The sequence below is a fragment of the Pagrus major genome, chromosome 17 (assembly GCF_040436345.1).
Source record: "Pagrus major chromosome 17, Pma_NU_1.0".
In the NCBI taxonomy this organism is placed as follows: domain Eukaryota; kingdom Metazoa; phylum Chordata; class Actinopteri; order Spariformes; family Sparidae; genus Pagrus; species Pagrus major.
In genome coordinates, this window is record NC_133231.1 from 16,568,580 (window position 1) to 16,596,099 (window position 27,520).

General features: G+C 42.9%; 1 protein-coding gene across 1 annotated transcript in view; it reads right to left on the reverse strand.

Moving 5' to 3' along the window:
* Positions 1-237: 237 nt before the first annotated feature.
* Positions 238-27,520, reverse strand: part of itga8 (integrin, alpha 8) — a 42,350-nt gene continuing 15,067 nt past the window's right edge. Inside the window, exons 13-30 of the mRNA XM_073486013.1 lie at positions 26,252-26,449; positions 21,680-21,725; positions 21,438-21,545; positions 15,916-15,971; positions 15,322-15,479; positions 15,090-15,221; positions 13,903-13,970; positions 13,258-13,405; positions 12,520-12,606; positions 8,821-8,900; positions 8,244-8,324; positions 5,682-5,787; positions 4,416-4,574; positions 2,664-2,780; positions 2,453-2,566; positions 1,961-2,062; positions 1,722-1,844; positions 238-1,621 (exon numbers count right to left, since the gene is read on the reverse strand). Of these exons, the coding sequence (XP_073342114.1) occupies positions 1,532-1,621; positions 1,722-1,844; positions 1,961-2,062; positions 2,453-2,566; positions 2,664-2,780; positions 4,416-4,574; positions 5,682-5,787; positions 8,244-8,324; positions 8,821-8,900; positions 12,520-12,606; positions 13,258-13,405; positions 13,903-13,970; positions 15,090-15,221; positions 15,322-15,479; positions 15,916-15,971; positions 21,438-21,545; positions 21,680-21,725; positions 26,252-26,449 (1,973 nt within the window). The 3' untranslated portion in view covers positions 238-1,531. The remainder of the gene's footprint in view (positions 1,622-1,721; positions 1,845-1,960; positions 2,063-2,452; positions 2,567-2,663; positions 2,781-4,415; positions 4,575-5,681; positions 5,788-8,243; positions 8,325-8,820; positions 8,901-12,519; positions 12,607-13,257; positions 13,406-13,902; positions 13,971-15,089; positions 15,222-15,321; positions 15,480-15,915; positions 15,972-21,437; positions 21,546-21,679; positions 21,726-26,251; positions 26,450-27,520) is intronic.

Below are 27,520 nucleotides of genomic sequence, written 5' to 3' on the forward strand. Positions count from 1 at the left end.
TAACACTTTGGTATGTGAAATCCTATGACTTTGTGATATTGGTATTAAGAAAATATCACTAAAGACAGTCGGGTTTGTGGGTTGATAATTGAGATTATTGATCTTAGTGGACTACGAGGTGTGGGCACACTGCTCCTGTAAGTAAGAAAATCTGCAGCACAGATGTGATCAGTACTACTTTAACACATTTCTTAAACAGTTTTTCTGTAAAACGGGACAATGAAAAGTGACCTAATATACAGAGAAGGAACAACACTTTATTGTGACAAAACTTCACACTTGATACAAAAACCAAATATGACTCAAACATGACACATGAACAGTTAAACTCATGGTGCTGCTGACTGCTTTGATGTGCCTGCATGTGCACGATACACTGATATCAGATAAACAAAAGACAATATTTTGGTAAATGCCATAGAGTGCGTGTTGTAAAGTACACAGTCTACAGACTGTCTACAGTGTGTTTTTGACATGGACTGTTTATCTTTGCAGCAAGTTTTTTGAAGTCTTATCAACTTAGAACATTAGATAAAAAAATCAAAACAACGGACACACGCGAACCTTGAACTAGCACGGCTTTAGCTGTTTATTCAAAGCTAAAATCCTGAAGTCCTTCTATCAAGACAGCAATAAGTTAGTTATTTGGTGTTGGTCTACTCACTCTGCTCCATTTTCAGACTTTGGTTGTGGGGCTTCACTTTAAATCAGTTCAAACAATTGCTTTTTTTGTTCACAATAGTAATATCTAATACACTATTTAAATCATTTATATACATAAACAATGGAAACTTTAAGCTCTAATAAAATAATGCCAGTGTAAACAAGCTTCAGTATCTCGCAACGCTCAAATATTGCACATACATTCATAAATATACACATCTTCTTCGTGCCCTTGTGTTTATGCATATGGCTGCATCTGTAGGTGTGTGATAAATCTGTGTAGAGCTGAAAGAAAACGAGGATAAATTAAATCAGGCGGGGACAGAATCTCAGAACTGAAAGAACGGATGGCACCAGAGCCACCTATGAAACACACACACATATGTACAGTACCTACACACACACACACACACACACACACACACACACACACACTCTCACACACTCATAAAAGCACTTGTGCGTAGATCTCAAGTCTCTTTGTGCCTCACTTACACAGACACACAAAAAAAGTTCAGCAACAGAAACCTTTAAAGCATTGTCTTCACAACAGAGTCCGCTCTGTCTTCAGTTCTGGTGCTTCATCACAATGTATAAACAATGGACATGTGTGTGTGATTGAGCCTGTTAAGTGTGTTTTGGTCCCGCACAGTCTGGTCTGAACCTCGTTCTTCGGGCCCAGTCTGTGTGGCGCTGCAGTCTTCAGTCTGTCCTTTCAGTCAGTTTCATTACCAAACAGGTAGAAGACCTCCAGCCAAGGAATGCAGGGTCCGACAAATACAGATCTCAGATCTGGTTTAAGTTACTCAGAAGGTGCAACATCCCTCCCAAACCACAATCCTCCCATAAGAAGCTGCCGCGGGCTGTCTTAGGCGTCTCCTGTGTGATCAGACGTCAGCTGCTCCTGGTCGGAGACATTGTCGTCAGCTGGTGGCCGCGCCCGGTCAAAGAAACCACACTGAGGGAATCATATTAACCCATTAGTGGACTATTGGATAATTAAACTACCATAAGGAATGCTGTGTATGGTGGATGAATGTGTGTTTGTGTGTGTGTACCTTCCACATGGCTAATGTCAGCATGGCCAACACCAGAAGCCCCAGCAGTATGGCCAGGATGATGACCCAGAGTGGGACAGCGAATGACACATCAGGTGTCCCCCATAACACCAGGGTCCCCATCTGCAGGACAAGGAGAAACACCGTTCGGTGTTTGTTAGTGCTGATACGTGTCCTTTCTCTCTTAGAAACATCACCTGACACACACTCACACACTTCTGTTATTGCCTGGATCTTACCGAGGTTGTTTGTTGAGGCAGGGCGGTGGGTTGGAGGCGGTAAGGCATGGCTGTGACCATGAAGGACACAGTAGAGTTGAGAATGTAGGGGTCGTTATGCCGCTGTAAGACAAATATAACATTATTATTTCAGTGTTATGTTGGTTTGAAAGTTAACACATTCAGACCAAGTTTGAATCTTGAACCTTGGCTTTGGAACATGGACAAGGAGTCTGGCCAAACTCTAACTGCTAATGAAGATCATGTGATACGATTTAATGCTCCCAAACTGCTACGGAAATGAACTTTAACCCTTCGGTTAGTTTGCTTTACACTGAAAAAGAGTCTCAGATTAAAATGAGAATCTAGTATCTAGTTTCACAGTGAAAAGGGCAAGAAAAACATTTAAACACCCTGAAAAAAGGTAATAAACTTGGGAAGGAAGTAAATCATCAAGTAAAGCATCGACCGAAAGATCATGAAAATGTCGAGATGACAGGTAAAGACACTGACCTGCAGGAAAGTGCGCGCCCACAGTCTCGAGCGGACCTTGACCACCGCGCTCTGCCCGCGATCCAAGCGGCCAACCACACACAGGATCCTCAGACAGGAGATATTGGTGCAGTTCTGCAGAGAAACAAGAGATGTGGAGTAGAAACAGACATTACACAACTGCAAATCATGTTTGTTTTCTTGAGTGCATGTACAAATATGCAGGGCTCACCAGGGTTTTATCTTTATAACTCTGAGCGGCAGTGGCGGCTCGTTTGTGGCGCTGATGAGGAGCGGTGGTGTTTCTCAAGAAACCCAATAACTCAGGTGTGTCCTGGAGAGAGGAAATCTGAGGCAGACAAGGAAAGACAGTTGTCAACATTATGTCTATTTGACTTTTTGTTCTTTTTCTTCGTTTTAGTTCTCAGTTTAATCTTTCAGCGTTCTTTCCACAGCGTGTGTTTGGGTCTGATTATCACATATTGATGCTTTAGAGTGGTCTGTATTGCACATGGGCTGTGATTCAGCCCAGACAGCCAATGCAAAAGAAGATGGTGAAATTGAAGACAGACCTGAAGAATGCTCGTAAAATGAGATTTTAAAGAGACGTAATGAAATAACACAAAAATCACCAGCTGTGAAAACAATTGTGACATTTGGCGATCTGATCCAAAGATGATTTTATTTCCTCATTGCAGCTCACACAGTCAACTAACGAGACTGAATAACCTGAACTCCCTCAAGTCACAACTCACAGGTAACAAAAGAAGACAATACCTAGATAATTGAATTGTTTCTCCTCTGGGGAACAGCTTGATGGACTTAAAGGAGTAAAAAAATAGCCAGATGTGTAGCACATGACTTCCACTTCCTCTCAACTCATTTTGGAAGCGCAGGGAGGAGAAGTGACAGATGTGCAGAAACAGGCCACAGACTACAATAATGGTATCAGCCAGTGGTTTGAGGTGTGTAAATGTGTAAAATAAGATATTTTTTCTGACCCTACAGGGAAGGTGTAGGATCTTCTCCCCCTTCCGTTTACTCTTTTAACCAACCAGATTATGCCGTGATCTTTTTAAACCAACCCCACCGATGCCGCCAAACTTTAAATCTGTTCTCCTCTCTGCTGCTTCCAGTTGTCATTTCAGCGCGAAGCATCACAACCCTACTCTGCCCACTCCTTTTCACATCCATTCAGATCTCATCCACTCTCTTCATCCAATCACCACCACCACCATCAGTATCTAGACTCCATCAGGGGAGTATCAAATACCAGGCATGGCTTCATTACAGCCATAAAATACGGTGACATCACAATGGGGTCTAATTGCCAAAAAGACTATTCACATTTCTCATCTTTATTCTGCACGTGTCAATAAATACTTGTTCATTTTCGATAGGTCTCTCCTAATTGAAATAACAGTGTCAGTTGACCCAGTGTGTGTCAGTCAGTCTGGAGAAATGACCAAATCAGGAAGAAAATGCGAAAAGACTTTTAAACACACAAACTCTGTGTGTCCAACTCGTTCTGTTTTCATATATGATTACAGCTCGCAGCGTTTCACTTTCTGACATAATCATGTACTTTTTTGAAATAACTTCATGTTTTCTTTTTGAATTACTCCACAGATGATATCATAGATACAGGAAACTAGTTCAGCTGTAATTTCTGCTAATCAGCGTAATCCCCCTCGTTTTCGAGCCAACTGGCAAAGAACAACGGGCACAATTATGTTTGAAATAAGCGGGTATAAATGACAGAGAGATGGACGGATGAATAAGCCGCACGCAATATTATAAATAGGTCTGAAATTGCAGTCGGTCCGGTGGTTGTATGGTAGTAGGCAAGAAAGGTAAATTGGTAGTTGGAATTACTATCAATCATATTCATTTCCACTATTACCACGTCCATAATTATATATTTGAGTCTTGAAATGAATATGAGTCTGCGTGCATATGTTTATACAGTGTATTGTCGTGGTACCTGAAGGCCAAGTGGGTTGAGGCTGGTGTTCGTCCTGCAGCTAATTGGTCCGTCAGTTTGAATCTCCATGGCATACAGCAGGTTCTCGTCACGGAAACGGGCGGGCCAGCCTACCTGGAGCTCCGCCTGCTGAATACTGCTGGGGCCAGAGTTGTGGAGCTGGAGACAAAAAGAGGGAACAGAGAAAAAAAAAAACAGCAGAAAGTTGTCAGTTGTGTGCTCTCTTCTGTCTTTTTAGTAGGTCTCATGTGACTGAGGCTATAATCAGGTTATCATAACTGTGGGATGATGACACAGACCACCTGTGTTTCAGTGAAGATAACAGTGTGACTGGCTTCAGTCACTGGGGACTGAAATACAAGACAAGTCAAACCTACAGCATCACCTGGCTCATCAGGACAAATGAATTATGAGCTTAAATGAACCATCAATTCAATAAATCCTTTTTTTTTTTTTTTTTTACCCTGACCTGTATTCTCTCACTCTTTCTCACACACACAGTCATTAACACTGAGGCAAGTCATCCAAACAGGACATGATCCTGGTGCTGCAGGGCAGGAATTCTGCAAGAGCAAAAAAAAAAAAAACTCCGTCCTCTCTAACTAGAAGCAGCTGCCAACTGGGAAAAGTACCGCAAATGAAAATCATTATCAGCTGCAGGACAGGCCAGACACTGCTGCACTCCGGTTCAATGAAGCGGTCGTCCCTTTAAAACAAAAAGAAATCACATGTGCGGCGCACGGACGCACACACACGCGCATACACCCCTATTGTAAACTGTCGCCAGTCTGTCTGCCATCCTCCCTCCTTCTATCTATTTGTCTCTACCTCCTTTTGACCTTGTTTTTCCTCACAATGATTATAACTCATTACACTGCGTCCAGACCTGAGAACAATCCCTCTTCCCTCCCTCCATCCCTCCCTTCCATCCTTATCCCTCTTTGCCTTTCTCCCTTCTCCCTTCTCCCTTCTCTGTCCCCCCTTCCTCTCTTTTTCCCGCCTTCACAGCAGTAATTACTCCTGAGCCCCAGACCTTTGATCAGCAAGAACCCAATTCTTTATAGAGCTACTGTTTTTACTGTGTGTGTGTTACTGTTTACTCCACTTTGCTGTTGCCTAATTTACAACTTCCCACACCTATTTTTCTGTTCTTTTCATCTTAAGAGACCGAAACTAGAGCAACAACAAAAACAAAACAAACCAGACTTTTTCATCTCGTCCTCTCTGAGCACACCTTCTGTATTTCGTTTTAGGGCGCGCGTTTACCTCGTAGATGTGTGTTACTTGTGGCCCCACGTCGTCCTCTTTGACAGGCTTCTCTTTGGGTTCCCAGCGTGGGAATGGCAGCACCACCTGAGAGGGATGGGACACCCTGAAGAGAGGAGAAACAGCTCGGTGACACTGATGCATGTACACTTTAATAGGTTCAGAGGAACATCTAATTGTAATACCCACTGACCACATGCATGTTGACTTTTGGACACTGTGATCATTCACCAAAGTGTTTTATTCTACCCTACTGTACACCATCAATACTCGACAATCAAGCACACGTCGCATATTTTGTTCTAAAAGTACAATAACTTAGGAACATATCTATTTTATTTGGGTAACTCAACGCTTTTTTCCACCAACATGGAATTGGTTCCGTTCTGGTTCCTCACACTTAGTTTTGAACCAGTCAGAGCATTTTTATATAAACAAAAAAAGTTCAGAACACAAAAAGCTGGAACCAAAAATTGCAGGTTACCTTGACCTAAGGCAGCCTTTTTCAGTCCTGTTCCTGGGGGCCTGCATGTTTCAGATGTTTCCCTGCTCCAACACACCTGATTCATATGAATGGGTTGTTATCAGGCTCCAGCAGAGCTTGATGTGTGGTGGTGCGTTGGGGCCCCCAGGAACAGGATTGAAAAATACTGACCTAAAGTGGGCATATCATATTCTACAAATGGTTATGCATTATATAATGCCCTCCGTTGATGGCGCGTCCATATTTACAATGCTTCCACTCAAAACCGGTGGATACGCGGTCTGATTTGTTAGATGCCAAGTTTTCAATTATCTTGATCGGAGGCGCTCCAAGAACCAGAGCTAATTTGGTGGAAAAGGGATAAAAGATGACTAAAGCCTCATATTAGAGGGTCTGCAATGGTATGTCAGCAACAAATACACTCAGTGGACACTTTATTAGGTACACCTGTACAATCTGTAGTAATTTAGTACAACAGCTCCGTCTACCTTTACAACGTTTATCATTTTCAGATTTTGTTGACATTTATGGAAATGTGTTAATTTAATTGCATGTTTATTTCTGAGGTCATAGTTACAGGTGTTGTTGTACTCAACTTCATATACTGAGAGCTGTTTCTAATAAATCGTCCTTTATATTTACATACGTGAGACGGTCAGAATACTAGAAACACCTCTGGATATAATGCAGTCCAGTTACTATGACCTCATTGCTAAAACATATGATTGAATCAACACCTCTGTGAGAGTGCCAACCAAAACTTGGATTGCATTGGGATGTACAGGTGTATTTAATAAAGGGACCACTGAGTGTAAGTGCGTCTTTAGAGAGCAGACGGCGGTCGAATCTTAAAGGCTGATATGATAAAGATAGTTTGGAGGAGGAGTAATTTGCCGATATTAACCCCAACCCAGCTCCTATTCCCCACATTAATTTTTTTCAACACTGTCGGAAATGAATTAACAATCTTTGACTTCATTAAATATTGGATAAAATTAATAAATAAACGTGGATCACTGAACATCAAATGCAAAGTATCAAATACCAAAATAACTCAAATGGCACTCAGTAGAGCGCATACCTCCACCAAAGCCGAACAAACCCCTTTTAATTCAGTCAAGCCTATTCCAATATCGAACTTGATAGCCCTATATCACACTTTTAAACTACCCATAAATGCTCAACCATGATTTTTTCATTAAGGTCCAGGCATTATTCCTTGAAAAATTAACGAAAATGTTGGAAAACGCTCTGTCTCGCAATGTTATAGAAAGTTAAAGTTAATAGGGTGTATCCATCCTCCATTCAAGTTTCTTGGAAATTCGTTCAGTAGTTTTTGTGAAATGCTGCTGACAAACCAACCAACCAACAAACAAACGGACGCAGGTGAAAACATATCCTCCTTGGCGGAGGTAAATATATAAATCAGTGATGTCGTTACGCATCCTATCTGCGCTGATTAAAGGCCGAACCGATTAATTAGTCATCCTCCACAAAAAACACTTGGAACATTTGGAATTTCCCTGGTTTGGAAACTGCTGAAAAGCTGATTCTGCTGCATTTGATGACACCATTGTGAAGACTTGATTGTAGTCTGACATACGTGGGCAAAACTGTTTATGCCCCCATTTAAAATGCCGGATGGGCACAGCTGAGTCAGGAGACCTTCACAGGAACTCGTCTGTCTCATCCCCGGTCTTCGTCTGTTTGTATGTCCGAATGACCACACCCAAACAACGTCATTCAGGGACCCAAGCTTTGAAGTGTGTGCGTGTGTTTGTGTGGGTATCAGTGGGCATCCATGAACATGTCAAAGGCTCACAAGTCTCCCATGTGCTCATGATTAGTTCAAATTTATTTCTCGAACTGTGTTTTCGTGCTGTTTTCCATCTGTATGTAAACAGGCTCCACAAATTTAAACATCTCAAAAGGGGGCTGCAATATCCTGCAAACACCCAAAAATTTTGGCTAAAACCAGATCAATTGCGCCTTTGTGAATCCGACCGGGCAACAAAGACTTTTATCACTGTTTCTCAGAGAGGATGCCGCACTCTCACATGCAAAGATGCTTGACTCACCCGCGCAAATTGAGTTGAGCCACGGCAACGATGGACAGATTCAGGCTGACTGGGTTGCTGTCGGAGTTATCTTTGTTGGAGCTGTGGAGAGATTCACAATGTGTTTAGATTAAATCTAGAGGCATAAAATGAAACACACATTGCACTGACTGCACTCTATGTTCTGTATCTGTGTGGAAACAGTTCACAGGAGGCTCTGAACGCCCAGGCACATAACAAAACTATTTCTATGTTCAGCTGACTCCGAGAAGAATTTCTCTGGCAGACGGCTTGGCCACCGTTTTAATGTCTGTGTCTAGCGATGTGTCGTATCGAAAGCAGTACAATGAAGCAAACAGTGAACATGTTGTGTAGCGCTCGTCTCCTCTCTGGAGTTCCTCTGGGCCATCTGTCTTCTTCTTGCCTCTGCGGTTAGTTTCATCAAACCACAGGCAGCGACGTGATCAGGACAGACACAGTACTTATTTACATGGCTCAGAAGAAAGACAAACAGCTCTTTGTGCGTATGTGTTTGAGTGTGTGTGGATGTGGGAGGGAGGGACAGGGGGGTATGCGTGAGAGCTGGTGGGTGTGTCACCTGTGGATCTGGAGGTCGAAGCTGATCTTTGGTCCGGCGTCTTCCAGCCTTTGGACAGAAAACCTCAAACCAACAGACAGCTGGGCAAAACACAAAAAAGAGAGAGAGAGAGATAATGTGTAAAAAACACGTGACGGTAGAAAAAGGAGGACAGAATTAGACGCATATGACATCAAAGGGGACATCGTGTTTAAAGTGTCTGGTAATAGCAGTCAAATCCCTGCTAACTAGAGCCTCTTCTGTTACATGTAGGCAGATGATCAGGTCTGTGTGTGTGTGTGTGTGTGTGTGTGTGTGTGTGTGTGTGTGTGTGTGTGTGTGTGTTGCAGAAATCTTAAATCAGAGAAAATCCAGACTACACACTTAAAAGCCACAGTTACAGCTCTTGTCTCTCCCCAGTTTAAATCCCATGTCCTCCGGGCTAACTCAAAACATGTGAAGGATTTAGTTCATCATCCACTGTATGACAACAGCGTGTGTGTGTGTGTGTGTGTGCGTGCTCGTGACTGTACGCGCATGTGCAACTCTACTGAACAACAGGTCAAACACATGGTCCAGAGAGGGACGTGACAGCATGCAGACTCGCACTTCACGAGGCAGGCCTGCGGGGGGGTGCGGGTGGGGTGAGGAACTACAAAGTCGAGCCATCTTTACGGGACACATTAGAGAGATGGCTGGAGAAGAGCCAGAGAGATCTGAAGAGACAGACACCAAATGAGTACGAGTCGCTCAGAGAGAAGACGTCACTATCAGCTATGATACTCCCTGTCACAGACAAGGAGAAACAGAGCCCAGCAGACGTCTGAAGAGGTCAACTGTGTCTCTTAAAATCTGTCTTTTTGAGCATCACGCCTCAGCTTGAAAGGTGGCTGTTAAACGTTTGTAGTTTTGTCCTTTAGAGAGACCAGCAGCTGTGGTCAGCTTGAATTTACGTTGGTTGCAAAGGATTGTACATTTTCACGGTGGAGAAAATAAACAAAACATTCACAGAAACTTTCTCAAAGCGATGCTGGCTGATTCTCCGCTGTCCATCTGTATGCTTAGTTTATTCCAAATAATTATCATTTCGCCACATTATGGCTAAATTCGCCGCTTCTGTGTTGGGTTAATGTCGTCCTTGAAGCTGCAAAGCTTTGCCACAAGCAGCGTATTTAGCCACATTTTGGCAAAACAGTGATTCTTTGGAACAATGCTGAGAGACGTGGTTTACGCTGAAGCGGTGGTTTGAGAAGTTTCTGAAGGGATTATAAGACTTATTTGTCAGCCATACAAAGTTGTCACCATCGAACAAACAAGAATTCAGCTGACAGCTGAGGCTGTGTTTAAATGTGGAATGAAACTACAAACTTTTGACAGCCACATACAAGCCTACAGGGGCTGTTTGATCCTCAAAACAGTTTCATTTAGCGGAGTTTTTTTCTAATATTTTAATAAAATTGGTCAACTGTCTCCCACACATACATTTCACCTGGGCAGGCCACCCAAGCATATTAACGCCTGCCCAAGTATATTTGGCGACCCATTAGGCATTTTTTTACTGTAGCTTTTTACCCATCCAAGAGAATGCTGCTGAGGAGAGGAGGCCAATTCTTACATATTGTAAGTAATCACCTTTAACTTGAGTAAAATTACAGATTTTTCTGGATTTGAACACAACTCAACAAAATACATAATAAAGGTCTCATAATTTTTAGACATTTTAATGCGAAAATATTGCATATTATATCTTTAAACACTAACATTTTGTGAAACAGCAACACACTATGCTCATATCATCACAGAAGGTTTCCACTGAAAGTCGACAGGTGATTATTTGAATTGTTACCCAGCCTTACCGTAATATTATCAATCATTATTCATTGCAACCAAAGCTTTGTCAAAATATGCTTAATTTTGCTTAATGCCACCCAGGCTTACTGAACTAAAATGAGGTCAAAAAGAAAAAGAAAAAAACACTGAAAGACATCCAGACAGGCCAAAAGCAGTTTTCCTTCAGGCATGTACCTCCTACACTGATCACCCTGCTCAGTGAGGCACTGCAGCTGTGTCATGTGGCACAAGGAATGAACTCCAGTGATGAGAGCTCTTTAGTTGCACAATATAACCAGAGTCAGTATGGGGGTATGTGGAGCTATGTTCTGCATAAGCTCATGGATTCCTGGACGTCCAACGGGGCAAGGGGAGAGTTAAATATGGGAAACATCTGGATGGCTGGGGAGCACACACAAACACACACACACACACACACACACACACACACACACACACACACACACACACACACACACACACACACACACACACACACACACTCTGTCCCTTCCACATGCCTTGTTTTGCGCTCCTCCCCCAACAGTGAAACATGACCACATAATTGATTTATCAGAACGCTGTGTGTCACCTCCAGAGCTCAAACGCACCTCTGCGTCGGCCTTGACACCTTTGGAAAAACCCCACACTTGCAGTAATACACACACTTGATCACATCCATGCACTGAAGCACATGTGACATGCTTCGTGGTGCACATAGTCCGTACACCGGCACGGTCGGATTTCATGTAGGAAGAGACCACTCTTTACCTTACAAAGCCTTGGCTTCCTGCATGTGTCAGCCATCCGAGAGCTAAATGGATTATTATCACACACTGCATACACACTTATGCGCGCACACACATACACACTGTGTGTGAAGCAGAGTCAGGGGAGTCAAAGTGTGTGGAATGAGGGTCAAGGTGATGATCAGTAATCATTGGAAACCATCAATCAGAGTGAATTAAACCTGAGGAGTGACAGTCGCACCTTCTTCGCGTGCACATTTGAGAGAGATGTTTAAATGAAAAGTGTGTGTGTATGTCTGTTTTAGGGCTGCAACTAAAGATTATTTTCATTGTCGATTAATCTGTTGATTATATTCTCAATGAATCAATTAGTTGTTTGGTCAGAGTAATGTCAGAAAATGTTGATTAGTGTTTCCCAAAGCCTTAGACGTCCTCAAATCTTGTTTTGTCCACAACCCAAAGATATTCAGTTTACTGTCATAGAGGAGGAAATAAACTAGAAAATAATCACGTTTAAGAAACTGGAATCAGGGCATTTAGTTTTAGTTTCTTTTTTCTGTAAAATAATACTTACAACCGATTAATCGTTTGTCAAAATAGTTGTTTAATTTAAAAGAGATATATAATGCTCATTTTTGGGTTCATAACTTTATTTTGGGTCACTACTAGAACAGGTTTACATGCTTTAATGCTCAAAAACACATCAGTTTTCTCATACTGTCCAGTGCTGCAGCACTGTATTCCCCTCCTATCTTTTGTCTCTTTAAAGCTTCCCTCCTTCCTGACAGTCTCCTCTGATTGGTCAGCTCACACACGCCTGAACCAGCACTGCTAACAACAACCGTACAGGTGTGCTAAATCAATTCTTATGTGCCAAACTAGCCAAGAGTCATAATGTATGACTCAGTGATGTAGTGTGATGTCACAAAGTCACAGAATTAAAGACGGGACTACTGACGAGGCATTTCAGGAGCAGTGTTCTCTGTTGGACAGAGGAGCTTCTGTTGGTGTGGACTGTGACCTTTTTAACTTTCAAGAGAAAAACGAAAAAGCATAATAGGTCTTCTATATAGTTGATAGTTGATCATCAATTAATCGTTGCAGCTCTAGTGTGTTTGTACTTTTGTGTGTAATAACTCACCTCTGTCCCGGCCACCATCGGGTTCCCGAGGTCACACACCACCATCCTGGACTCATTGACCATCTTGTACTCGCAGTTTAGCTGAGACTGGGAGAGGAGAGCAGAAAGAAAAGAGAGAAAAACACAAGTACAGCGAATGAGATGATGAGGCAAAAAGTGGATGAAAGTGACAAATGTGGGATTGAGAGTCAAGAAGGCGAAGAAAAGAACAACGGAGGGAAGTTTAACAGCATCAAAGGGTGACGAGGGCGAGGGAGTGAGAATGAGAGGGAGGGCGGGAGGGAGGCTGGACAGGAGGAGTGATGAATGCTCTGACAGTAACAACCTCATCAATCAAACAGCCCTATTACGCACTCATTAGTGCACACACACACACATGCACACACACTCACACGCACACACACACACACACACACACACACACACACACACACACACACACACACACACATAGATTGACCCTATCCATTTCCGTGGTCACTAATGCAGCTTGTAAATCATAATAGGGGCTTTTGGGCGGTTGCCAGTAAAGCATAGCCTGCTGATAGCCACGCTTTAATCACTCCAAACAAACACAAGACACAACAGGATGTGATGTCGTACTGTAACTGCAGCCTCAAATAGCTCGCTTCCTCATTTCGAATGGCCTCAATACTATATGTCAATTTTCAGTGTCCATCCGACTGACCCTTAACATCAGACAAATTGATCTTTAGACAAACATGTGTGTGTATTTACCTCCAGGCTGCGCTTCACTCCAATATAGTCGGCCTCTGGTGGGATCAGTGTGTGGAGCTCAGTCTCATAGGCTCCCTCTCCTTGGTTAGCCGCAGTGATGGTCAGCAAGACCAGATTGTCGTCTCCAATCACCAGCTCTGAGCGGTCCCTGTGTGTGTGTGTGTGTTTTATTTAAAAAAGAGAGCCATGAAAATAAATCATTCAGTCATGTAGAGGACACAGGAAATAAAGCACTTTGCTGCCGTTACCGACAAGAGAAATTCAGTTTATAATTTTTAGGATTGGTTCATGTGCGCTGCTGCATGGAATGCAACACCCCCCACCCCAACAATAACCCCAAAAATGTGTGTCCAAGTGTGTGTGTCAGCCAGTGGAGGGTGACAGGATGTTTGTACAACGCTGCCATGGAGATATCGTACAGCTGGAAACACTACAGAGAGTAGGCTAATTCACACACACCACATGGTGAATGGAACTATAATGTGAGCAGCTCAAGTAAACTTTGCTCATTGTGTGAGGACTTACAGACACACTCTCTTTGGTGTAGCTGCGTGTGCAATTGTGTGCATGTGTGTCTGTGTTTGGCGTGAGAAGTGTCGACTGTTTACAGGTTGAGGTCAGAGGGCGTGGCCGTGTCAGTCTTACATGGTGGCAGAGAGCTGGAGGTCGGGGATGCAAATGTTGTCGTCACCGCAGTCCAGGAGAATGTAGGCCTGAGAGGAAGAGGGGTACACAGAGAGGGGGGTTGTCATGAGGAGAGTTTTCAGGTACACTGGATATCATCGTGAAACCAAGAACAGAAGTAAACACACCAGGGACACACCAGGATGCAGGTGTTGTACACACACAGACACATAACATGCACACTAGAGTTCTGCTCGAGTTCAGCAGAATCAGTTTGGGGTTTTGTTGCAGCAGGCTTCAGGCTGAGGTTGGTTTTGGTTTTTACCTCCGCCAAGATAGCTGTTTTTTTGTTTGTAGGCAGGATTCCACAAAAACTGGTTACAGGGCTATCAAGATTGATATTTGATTAGGCTTGATTGAATTAAAGGGGGACTAAACCCTAAAAATGTGGGCTTCTTCAATGAGGTCAAATGATCTTGTATTCAAGAGGGACAGCTCTCTCAACTTTCAGCAAGTGGAGGAAGTGTTTCACATATTCTTCCTTATGCTTGCTTGACAAATGATTCAATCACTTTTAGTTGGTGTAAAGCTAAGTTTTTGTGTGCAGTTCCTTCAATGACTGACCAGCACCCATCTGAATTATACTCCTGTGCATGAGATTTTCTTAATGTTAAGATCTTGGTTCTAATTGTTTGAGCAGTAAAGTTTTGCTTCGAAAAAAAGTTTGTGTTTACCAGCCACATTTTCCTGATCTATCCAGAGGGAAGACAAAAGTGAGTTTGGTAGGTATGACCAGGTAATGCAGATGATTTTTTTTTACTTGTGATACAGCCTCTATGTATCTCAGGCAAGCATATCCATCAAATAATGAGTGAAATATAACATCAGGTTTGATTTATGGCTCAAGTTTGGCAGTGTGTGCTTAGAGTTTGGCTTAGTCAAGTTGAGTCAAGTCAGCTTTATTTATATAGCCCAATAAATCTCTTTCCACAAGTGGTTTAAGAAACTCCAGCTATGACACCACCTAAACTTAGGCCCTCTTTGTATGAAGACAAACTCCTCAAAAAAAAAAAAACACCCTTAAACAGGGAAGAAAACAGGAGAAACTGCAGGAAAAGCAACAGATGAGGGTTTCCAGTCCCAGGACGGACAAACATGCACTAGATGTACAGTGTTATGCTTATTGTATATACAATTCATATACTCACATGCTCTTGAAGGAAGGTGCTGCTGTAACGGTTGAGGACAGGTGGGAGGTCTTGGCCATGAGAGGGTGGAGCCAAGCTGTAGTTCAGTGCCAGTGAGATAGGGGTCAATTTATCCCTGAACTCATCATCCTCCTGATAGAGTAACAGAAAGTTTAAATAGTAGATGTTGGTGGATTACAAAACATTAGGCGAAGCTCTTGAATTTGTGTTTGTATGTGTGTGATTTGCTCACTTTCAGGTAAATGGTGTAGCTCCGGCATGCACGTGGGCGGTTGTGACCCAGTGCCAGGAGCCCTGTGCGCTGAGGCTGCTGGGTGTCCAGGAACGAAACCCTCTTAACTCCACCTCTGGTGCCTTTCAACCAATCCAGATGCAGCTCCGCTCTGAGGTCTTGACAGGAGGGACGAGGCAGAGGTGGAGATGGTTGGAGAGGTGAGAGGAAAACATGACAATGAGAGTGAGGCATTTCAGTCAATCAGCCACTCCCTCACTGCCGAATCCACACGGTCCAGTCCCTTTATGAGTGCGACTTTCCATTATTTATGGAGTAAGGAGACATTTGTAGGAGTTTTACTCCACAGAGCATCATTAAACAGTGGAAACAATGTACTTGACACCTCCACTGTCTGTCTGCCTACCCTATTCTTGTTTCCACCCTCCCTCCCTCGTTTGTTCTCTATTCTGTTTGGAGTTGCAGAGCCGCAGTTTCACAGCAGGAAACTCTAATGAGATGTACAACGGAGCTGGCTCTGACTACTGTCCCACCCTCTGTACTCTTCTATTTGCCTTCGTTCCTAATTCCACCACATTGTGAACAGCTGCTTACCTACAGAGTTGGGGATCCCCACTCCACTCACTGCTGCACACACGTCCACCTTCAGACTGGAGGGAGAAAATGTTGGGCAGATAAAGAGATAGACAAGAGAGAAGATAACTTTTAGCATGTTTTGCTGATCAACACATTAAATGTCTGTTCACACACATTCACACTGACAACTGAACAAATAACAAGGGTGCTAAAATATGTACCCAATCGTAAGACCATAAGGTCCTTTCTCCATAACGAATCTACCAATAAATCATACAGAATATATGCCATGCAATTTAAGGATGGCTATGTGAACAAAGTGTGGTCTTGTCTTAATCTTGTCTTGTAAACATCTGCAGGTCATATTTACATAAATAAGTTATGTGGTAAATTTACAACAAATATTAAGTGCTGGTCGAAGCGCCGACTTATTGGATGACATCATGACCGCACACGCTCTAATAATATCATTATTTCATTCATTCCACGCAGGTGTTTCGACCACACTCTTGCGTCATGTTTGTACGCACGCTAGAATCACAAAAGACAAACTATACAGTATAACTAACTAAATAAACTGCCCATACGAGAGCCACGTTTTCCTTCCTGCACTCCAGGGGGGAGTGGGAAACACCACCGAGGGCCCCGTGAGCCCCTCAATTAGACACACAGACATGGGAGACTGGTAAGCATTTCTGCATTTCCTCTGTTTATGTATGTATGAGTGTATGTGTGAGTGAATGTGTGTGTGTGTGTTATCACGTCTTTAATCAAGAACAGGAAAGTGACTCCCACACAGGGAGCTCTGCACTGTTAATATCCACTAATCGTAGAGAGCTTACAGACGTAACGCTCCTGATTCTCCACTGAAGACTCAGCAGTTTGAGGCATGAGGCAAACGACTTCATGTGATTATTGTTTGTTTGGTTTCAGCTCACAAAGCCCAACATACAAAAAACAGATGTTTTGGATGCGTGTGTGTTTGTTAATAATTAGGATCCCCATTAGATGACACAATGATGATGAGCTAGTTTTCCCCGTCGCTCTGCATGTGTGTGATGCAGATGTGAGTTTATGTGTGTGTGATAAATACAGGTTTCTATTTTAAAAATTGCTCCCTTAAGTCATGTAGACTTCTCCAGGTGGTTGCAAGCGTGTTTAATAAGTGTTGTATGTAAGCATGTGTGTGTTTGGTGTGTTTGGGTGGGTTTGCACAAGTGTGACTCTAATAAGCACTGTATGTCAAACTTAAGTGTATGTAGCGCGGAAATGACCCCCATTTTACTGACAAAAGCTCTGGCCCTCGGTTAGTCATTACTGTATGTAATTTCCCCCAAAATGCATCTGTGCCCCACCACCCTTCACACTGCTGGTCGACCCTCCCTGCACACATGCACACATAAATCCCCTCCCCTACAACCCCCGGGTCCGCTTAATTAGTGAGAATGGTAAATTCAAGGCTGGTCATTAAGTAGTCGTCCCTCCTTCTCCACGACTCCTTCATCCTTCCATCTAGCCCCAGTTTGTGCCGCTCATGTATCACCATTACATTAGAGTCACGAAGCTAAACGTTGCAGAAAACTTCCCTAGCAATCTCTGAAAAACCCATCAGGGCATTTAAACCCACAGTAACTGATTTTTTAGCCACTTGGGGGCAGCATAAACAAGCTATGACTACAATCTGACATATTATCATCTGATATGTTGAACATATTCGGAAACCGTTATAATAATTAATCTTGGAAAGAAACATAAACATGTATGATACTACTTTTGCTGTGGAAATGATTCACACTTACCAAAAGTTTGGAATCGGTCCAGTGGATCTCCCCAACTAGCAGCCACGACACGGCTGCAATGTAATCCATTGGGGCAACTTAGACGTCAAAGATACAAGTGCTTGTTTTAGCCTGTCATAGCCTGAAGTTGTTTCTGGCAACATTACAGAAATAATTCCTAGAGAGAGACCTTTTAATTTAATAATAAGATCATTTTTGTAACATGAAACAAGATTTACTCAAGGAGAAGCCTCGCTCTGAAATTGTACGAGAGGTAAGTTCTTGCAGAAAGACAACAGTGGAAACGTGAGTAAGACTTTGGGGAGAGGAGTTTGAAGTTTATCAAGACGAATTTCAGCAAGAATTAATTTCCAAAGCCACGGTTGACTATTTAATTGATTTCCTTTGACAATGCATGTAAGGCAACAACAAAAACAACTCACCTCATGAGATTTCAGAATGAGACTTGTGTTTCTGGTTACAAAAAGGATCTTATTATTTATCAAATGTCTATGTCCGTAGGAATCATTTATGTAACACTGTCAGACACAACAACCTCAGCCTGTCAGTGGACGGGCTAGTGGACGTAACTTTGATGGTCGCAGTTGCCCCAAAGGATTACCCTGCAGCCATTGTAGCCGTCCAGCTGAGGAGATCTACTGGACTCATTCCAAAACTTTTGGTAAGTATGAATCATTTACACACCCAAACATGTCAATTTAAGGCCCAGGTATAAAAATACCAGAAATACCATTTCTTAAAATGAAAAAATGTTGGGCAGCGAACAGAGTATTTTTCAGAAGAGTAAAATCAGATGCTTAACCCCCTGACTCAAATGTAATGTTAATACATCAGAGGCCCAGTCTGGGCCTACCTCCCATCAAGCGTCTCTCCAGCTCTCACCGCAGGGAAATAACTAAAATGTCCAAAAATGTTCACCCCTCTTAAACACAAGAGCCTCAGACATCCTTTAATTCTACAGGCTGCTGTGCGACTCTCTGCATGTGTGTCCTATATGTCCTATCTGATCCCATACCTCTGACCAGATCTTTATGGCGGTTTATTTAAATAAGCCAAGTTTTGTTTTGACAGAATTCCACAGTTTAGGGCTCTCTGTCAATCCGACCCAAATCCTGTTCCCTTTTCACTCACTGCCAACACTCACACACCACTAAAGCGCACGCACAGACGCCATGGTGGCAACTAGCCGAGCACACTTCTCCCGTCCAAATAGTCCTACATCGGTTCCAGCCCCAATAAGTTAAGACCAACAATAGACTGTGGTGAAACAGCAGGAGCCTTGAGACTCCCCTCCTTCAGTCCCCCTTGACTAAACTCACCCCAATACTGTTCAAAGCCAGCCTGCTACCCGCAGGAACAATAACATAATCAAAATAGAATCATGCAGTATCATATTAATTGCAGAGTCCCATAAATCTGACTTGCCAGGTTATACGAGTATGCCTTTTCAGTGTGCTTCTAAATTATTGCATTAGACACACAGACAAACAGACCTCGGCTGATGGCAGACGTCGAGAGCACAGGGGTGAAATACTTGTCACATCTGTCAGTGTGTGTGTGATTTGTGAGAGTGTATACTTTATACTGCATACCATTTCATGATACAGTATACAGCAGTGAGATTTCTGGTGCAGCTCTGGGGTTCAGTGCCGCAGCGGGCCTCATTAGTCTCCTGTTTGTTTAGGACTTTGATCCCTTTCACTTTAATTCACCTGCACACACACAAGGTTTGACTCCAAACTCTACTGCAAATGAGTTATAAGAAGTATCTGGAGTGTTGATGCTGGCACGGTTTCTAAAGTAAGTATACTGTACTTAAAGATTTCACTTTTCATTTTTAGATTGACTTTTAGTGTGGTATTGATGGGCGCTATTGTTCCACAACGCAATGCCAAACAGAAGTGGAGGCGCGACACGCAGCTGGTAAAAATTACAACCAATTGTGGACTGTGGTCAGGAGCTTGAGGAACATTTTAGTAAACAAAAGAAAAATCAAATAAATTCTTTTGGAAAGCATTTTGCTTGTTTAATTGTCAGTGCTGCATTTGTCGGTATTTCTCTTACACCGAGTTTTTATTAGTTAGCTTACTTTGATTTTATTTAAACTGACCACAGAAAAGTTTTTTGCCTGAACGTATCATTATTAAGTTAATGCTGAATTCACAGTGTAACGGCTATAAAATATTGACACCATTCGCATTTAGATTGGTTCCCTATAAACTCTTTAACTATGCTATTCTGTCTGCCACCGGACACGAAATATCACGGGAAAATTTGCTTTCACATCTCCATTACAGAGTGAATAAACTCATATTTTGTCCAGTGTTGTTGGTAGTTGCAACTCCGAGAAAAATGAAAAGCGATCCGGTTGTCTGGCAGTGGTGCCAACAATAACATCGCTTGGAAACACTAAGGAAGGGAAAAATTGTTCACTGCAACCTTGTAAAGCCTTGTTGAGTGTTAAATCTCTTTTTCAAGAGAGATCTGGTTAAGGAGGCAGCATTAAAACATTGTTACAACAATAAATATCCAAAGCAATTTGTATCAACAGGCTGGAGCAACTATTCAGTTAAAATGCATGAACAGGTTTCCAAAGCTAAAGACTAACATAAGGGAAAAGCAATGAAGAGCTATTTTCCAGATCCTTTAAAGGAGACATATTATGCTCATTTTCAGGTTCATAATTTTATTTACAGTTACTACTAGAATAGGCTTACATGCTTTAATGCCCAAAAAAAACACATCAGTTTTCTCATACTGTCCAGTGCTGCAGCAGTCTGAAATACCGTCACACACTCCGTCTGTCTCTTTAAGGCCCTCCATTCCCGAAGACCCAGTCTGCTCTGATTGGTCAGCTCACACATGCCTGAGCCAGCACCACTAACAACAACAGAGCAGCTGTGCTATACCAATTCTTACGTTTTAAAGTAGTTGCTTGGCATTAAATAATGAACATGTGTGACTTGGTGACGTAGTGTGATGTCACAAAGTCACTGAATCAAAGGCGGGAATACTGACGAGGCATTTCAGGAGCAGTGTTTTCTGTGGGAGAGAGTAGCTTCTGTTGGTGTGGACTTTGAACTTTGTAACTATCAAGACCTTTTACATACACAAGAACCGATATACAGTGAAACACTAAATGAAAGGATAAAACTGAAAAAGCATAATACGACACAGGTGAGGAGGAACCAGTCCAAGGAGAGTTTTACATGTGAAAGTAAAGCAGTAGGAATGTATGGTATAAATAGAACAGTGTAAAGTGCTAATATTTAGCATTACATTTGGATAAGGACTATCTGGCTAATCTTACATGGTATAATAAATAGAGGGTAACTGCCCACACCACCTGCTTTGTCTCTTTTGTGATGCAGAGAATCAAATCCCCCATAAAATCCAATTCAAAATGTTTCCTTTGGAGTGGTCGTCTCAAAATGTGTTTTGGTTTATATACAGTATGCTGTATGTTTTGTATATTTGTACATGGATGAATTCAAAGTTGAAGGACTCCATGCAGCATTTATATACTCTGGACTTGGGCTATGTCTTATGTAATGCTCCTTTTTGGTGATATGAAAGGGACTGTGGATATTGTATGGTTTGAAAGTTGTGGATGCGTGTGATCATGGACACATCTCCAACACAGCTGTGGACTATCATGCAGTTATGGGCTGTTCTTGAGAATGCAGAGGTGATAAGTGCGAGAGGGAATTTACTAGTTTCTTTGGAATTAGATATTCTTACCAGGTGACCATAATATCTGTTTGAGGCAGGTGACACTGACGGTCATCGGGGTTCAGGATTCTGGGAGTCAAGATCATTTCAGCTTCCACAGACACTACAGCTCGAGACCTACACACAAGAGGGCACACGCATGACACACTCTGACATGACGAAACTGAAAAAGTGTCAAGGAATTTCAGGAAAAGCGCAAAGGTGAGGAACAAGCAGAATCATTTTTGAAATGAGACAGAACACATTCTTACCTGTACACCGACACCTCGCCTGAGCCGAACGCCCCCACGATCAGGTCTGCAGAGAGAGAGAGAGAGAGAGAGAGAGAGAGAGAGAGAGAGAGAGAGAGAGAGGAGACGGGAAATAGAGAGCTTCAAAGAATGCCACAGATGGGACTGATTTCAAGGTCTCCAGCAATCTTCATCAAACGCAGACTTCTCACTTTAATGCACACACACACACACACACACACACACACACACACACACTGTGACATTACATTGACTTTTTCTGATATCTCTTTCTTATCCTTTCACACATGACCCACTTCAGACTAAATTCATAAACACAACATGAGTTAATGTGTGTGCATGTATATGCGTGTGTGTTCACATGTTTGTGTGTTTGCTGCGAGAGATTGGGGGGACCCCACGCTGCATTCCAGCGCCATCAGAAAGTCCACATCGCTCCAATCACATTCCGATAAACAACATTTCCCAACAGCCTGCGTAGGAACGGCTCCTAATTGTAAGCAGCAGCAGATCTCATCTATATTAGAATTTTTTATTTGTTTTCATGGGTTTTGTGATGAACACACACTTTTAATTGGCTCACGGAGTTTAAAATAGAGCACAAATTTAATGGCTGTGGTAAGGGGACACATACCAATGAAAGCCGCACACACACACAAGCACAGACACACACAAACACACACACACACGAGCGCTGATTAAAACAATGTGAAACTGAAGAGAGGCACTTAATGGATACAAACCACCACTGCCAGATGCAGCGAGACTGTGTGATCCTGAGAAACACAGAATAACCTCATGCTGCTCAGAGAGAAGCTAATGATTCTTTTCATGATCAATCAATCTGTTATTATTCTTTGTGATTAATTGATTAAGTATTTGGCCTATAAAACAATAGAATAGTAAAGAATGCCAATTTACCAGACTCCAAATTCTAGTTGGGTTAGATGACATAAACCTAAAAAACACCAAAAACTCACATTTAAGAATAGAAGAAAGGGAATGTTTGATTTTTTTGACTTGATTATCAAAATCTTTTCCCAGTTATATAACTCTGTTTTCGCTCTAGAAACAACTGTCAGTGAAACCTGCTGCAGGGAATATTGGTCTGAGGTGGAAGTGTAATCTTGTAGACTTTGCTTGTCATTTGCTGTGTCTTTCCTCTCCTACGCACTTAAGAAGAAAGGCACTAATTGAATCTGAGAGAGGCACATCTGTTTCTGCCTTCGGCTGCAGTCACTGAGTCCCCCTGAAACCACAACATTAAACATTTAGGCCCTGTCCCTGTTCCCCTGGGGTGTGCTATGTTGCTATGCGAGTGTGTGGCTGTGTGTGTGTGTGTGCGTACTGTATCGAAAAGCCTGCAGTGAGAAAGGACCTCAAGATGTGGGTTTTGTGGGGCAGTTGGAGAGGTACGGAAAAGGGGGGAAAAAGAGCTCAGGAGAGGGAGGAGGAAGGGGGAATGATAGAAAGGAAAGGAGGGCAGAGGATAGAGCACTTGGCCTTTAAACCGCAATCTGTGAAAGCCATCAGAAGCAAGGTGTGTTTCCAGAGACCGCCTCGCTCCCAGTCCAAATTCCTATGTCCATCCCGAAATCCAACTCCCGCCATAGGTGTGTGTTTTCAACACAGTGGTTGTCTGTATCCCTCAGCCTGACTTCTTTGTTTGCTCTCAAAACCGCTGCATGACATAAGACTGATTTGAGGACCGGGCATCTCTGGGGTTAAGTGTGTGTGAGAGTGTGAGTGCGCGCATGGCTGCGCCGAGGGCTAAATCAAATAACAGTCCACTTTCCTTTTCATGTCAATCCCATTTCCTTACACACAGGAACGCTTGCCTGCCACTGTTGATTTGAGGTTAGTGCGTGCGCGTGTGTCTATAGAGACACACCGAACCCTACCCACACGCTGGTGCATACACTCCACTCATTGATAGGTGCAGGTTTAGTTTTGGTAACTGAGCTGCTTTAGCCGATGGTGTCTGTCCTGGGCTGTGAAAACACAACCTCCATCCAGAGTTTAGACAGACTGTCAAGCTGTCACTGGCTGCCTGTTTGGCTGCAGGAGACTGGCCTCGATGATGAAATGCCAAAGGTCAATGGCACTCAGTGGAGAAGGAGGCGGTTTTGGGAGAGAAAAGGAGGATTTCTTTCTTTTTGGATGCATGTGTGGGATTTTCAAGCTGTTCGGTTACTTGCCAGCTATGATACATATTTTGAATTCTATGCTAACACTATCTTTTTGTACCGAAAAGTACATTTTTCACAGTGCAGACAGGGGGAATCGGCTGTTCCAGATTGGAAGGATATTTTCAGGATCGGATAACATGGCAGGTTTTGTTTAAAGGTGCATTTAGGGTATAAAACTTGAGAGGGATGAAATAACTTGCAAGAAAAAGGTTCAAATTGCGTCACCTTTTACTGATTTTAACCTGAAAGTACATCCAGAATGGGCTGACAAAAAAAGATGGTCACTAAATCTAAGGGTAGACAAGGAACCAGTAGTACATTTTACACCTACTTACCAACCTAATGACCAACCTAATGACCCCCTCACCACCACACACATCCAAATCACCGACCCTGACATGTCTCCCCGTCTTTAACTCTCTCAGCTAGTTGCTCTGATTGACAGGTAAAACATTGTCAGTTTTTGACCTTTGACCCCTTGGGTGAACCTGAACTGCACCCGAGGCAATTTGACCCCCTTCTGATACAAAGCTGACCCTAACCTTAACTCCAGCCTTTAGCCTGAGCCACACTCCGCTTCTTGGCCTCCACTGAGCCAGTGAAACATCAACTCAGTGCTGCTTCCACTTCATGCTCACAACCAAAGAGGCCTGCTTTTGAATTACGTTGTGTTAAATTGTAGAAGCCAATCATCTGCTTCATCACAGCCAAGCTGGGAAACGTATATCAGGGTTGCCTGGTTGGCTGCTGTGTGGCGACTTACTTAAAAGAACTTTGTAGACTTTAAATGTCAGTGTCTTCTTTGTTCCTGTACTGCCTTCTTTGTCTCATTTTGTCTTTTCCACCTTTCATTTAGTTTTCCGCTTTAAGCTATCAAGTGAAAACACACATGTACGACGTAATCCTTGAGAAAAAAAAGTCCATTAAAGCTAAAATTGGAGCTTAATCATCATCCTTCCCTCTCTATGCGCTCCTGCAGTAGACTAATGACATTTAACGTCAATGGCAGCATATGGCGGCTCGAGCAGGCCTCCCAGACGCCTGCTCAGTCCTCTCATAATGCTGATCAAACGTCTCCGGCTCCTTTGAACAGTGTGACTTTACTACTGTGCTAACGACACTCCATGTGTGTGTGTGTGCTTCACTTCCGCTAGCCAGCTCCCTTAATGACAGACGACGCAAGCGCTGCACCGTTTGTGTGTGTGCATGTTTATACAGTGTGTGTGTGTGTTGGCTGAAAGCTCTGCCACCCATGAGTTTCTACTCCACTTCCTCCTCCCAAAAGGGCCTCCACCAACCTGTAACCCCTGTGTGTGTATTTACTGTGCGATGTTTTGAATCCGGGATCTCTGATTTGCAGCGGGTCTAGCTTTGACCTGGAGCCTGGCACACGCTCAAGAAATACTCTCCGGCCGCCAATGAAACTGATCACAAGCCACACATGTGAGGTGTGTGTACTCCTGTGTGTGTATTTCCCTTGATATCCTGTTTGTGGAATGAAGGAATATGTTATTATAGCCGAATGAGAAGGAAAAAGGGGGAAGGGAGTGGGGGCAAAGAAAAGAAAAGAAAAGAAAAGAAAAGAAAAGAAAAGAAAAGAAAAGAAAAGAAAAGAAAAGAAAAGAAAAGGTAAAACTAAACAAATTCTCCTTTTCAGCCTAATCTGTGGAAGCACAGAGCCAGAGCAATGCGGAGGAGAGTGGCTCTAAATTAGGGAGAAAATGAGGTAGTAAAACAGTGGTTTTACAAACCTGCTTTGCTTCCAATGGGTTTTGCTTCTGAACTGAAAACTCATGTATATAAACAGCCTCACACTAAAAAAAGAAAAATCCCCTCCTTTTCAGGTCTCGTGTGATTGAAGTGAGGTTTCTAATGTGCTTTGTAAAGTCAGAAGGTGGAGGTGTCTGGTAAAGTTAGTAGGTGGGAGCTGCTTGGATGTAATTTGATTGAATGCTGCTTTGTCTGCTCACGGTTTCAGGGATTTGGGCTGAGGCTTGAATGTCATGCGGATAATGTAGTATTATACTTCTTTCTCTCTCTCAATCTTATATTTTCTCTCCTTCTTGAGTACTGTAAATCCCCAAAGAATGGATGCAGCAGCAGTTCATTGGCATTTATCCCTATACCCCCTTCCTCTGACTGATGACTTTACCAGAGAAGAGGAGGAAAGCAGTACAGGAGAACATGAGGATGGTAGTGGAGGAGTGAATGCATGGGGGGAACCATGAAATGTGGAGGTCAGGAACGAAGAGGAGGGAGGCTGTAATGAGAGGAGCTGGAAGGAAAGTGGAGAAGAGAAGGAATGCAAGTTGGAGAAAGAATTTTGATTATAACGTGGGGAGCTGAGTAGAGAGAGATTGACTTGTTGAGTGCGAGTGTTTACCAGGATACTGATTGTTGTCCAGGTCCTGGCCTCCTCGCAGAGTGAATCCAAATCCAGACAAGCCGCCTCTTGGGGTCCCGGCCGCTCTCAGCTCTTGGCTCAGCGTCAGGCCTTGCGTGGATATGTCTCTGTTACCATTAAAGATCAATACTCTGCCTCCACGTTCCTCGCCTCCGAACGGACAGCCCACTGCCACGTCTAAGGGATGACACACACAGGCATGGTTTAGACATCAGCAGGGTTAAGGTCCCTCTGAGACCGGAAAACATGCAGGTAGAAGGAAAAGAGCTTGACTTTCATTTACCTGCACTCGGGGACCATGACAGCATGGTCCTTCACCTCTTTTCTTTAATTTCCATTCGCTTAAATTATCTTTAAATCTTTCCTTTTATGCTCGGTGTTACTGTTAAGGTCATTGCTGTAATTTTTTGTTACTTTATATTGCTCCGCAGGGGAAACATTTGGTTAAATATCACCTAATTATAAGTGCGAAATGGATAGGTTGGCTCGTCTGTTTTGGTCGTAGACATTTCAGGAAATAGTTATCTGCTTTCTTACAGAGAGTTAGAAGAGGAGCTAGATACCAGTCTCATGTTTGTCCATTAAATATGAAGCTGTAGACTCGCTAGCAGCCCGTTAGCTTAGTATAAAGACTGGAACCAGGGGGAAACAGCTAGCCTAGTCTGAAGGAAGAGAAAATATCTGCTTACCAACACCTCTAAACTTCACTAATGTGCACTTTATTTCTGAATTGTATGATCCATACATAAATACAAGTGTAACAATACGTATCTACAGCCAAGCTGCTTGTAGGCAGATTTTTTATCTTAAGTTTGGACAACGTCGGGCTCGCTAAAGCTAAGCTAACTGAGCACGAGCTCTATAGCTTTGCCTACCGGACAGATGGAGGTGGTAGCCTATCTATCTTCTCATGTAATTCCTGGCAGGGGAGTGAATAATGTGCATGTATTCTCAAGGATGTTAAAGCCCCTGAAAGTAGGCTATTAGGAAAAGTTAAACACTGAAAAACTCAGCTAATCTGGAATGTGCGTCCAGCGGATGTGCTAGACAATGGTCTGGAAAAACAAGCAAAGACATCCCCTTTATTTTCATCAGATCTCATCAAATTCTCATCAGGTCGAATGTCTCCCTCATGGGTGTACGGAAATATCGCAGTATCACTTTTTCTTCCAACTTAGATCTCTTGTTAAATGACTCTAATCTTTTCTAACTTTCCTTCTAACCTAAGATTGCTGTTTTTGTGTAAGA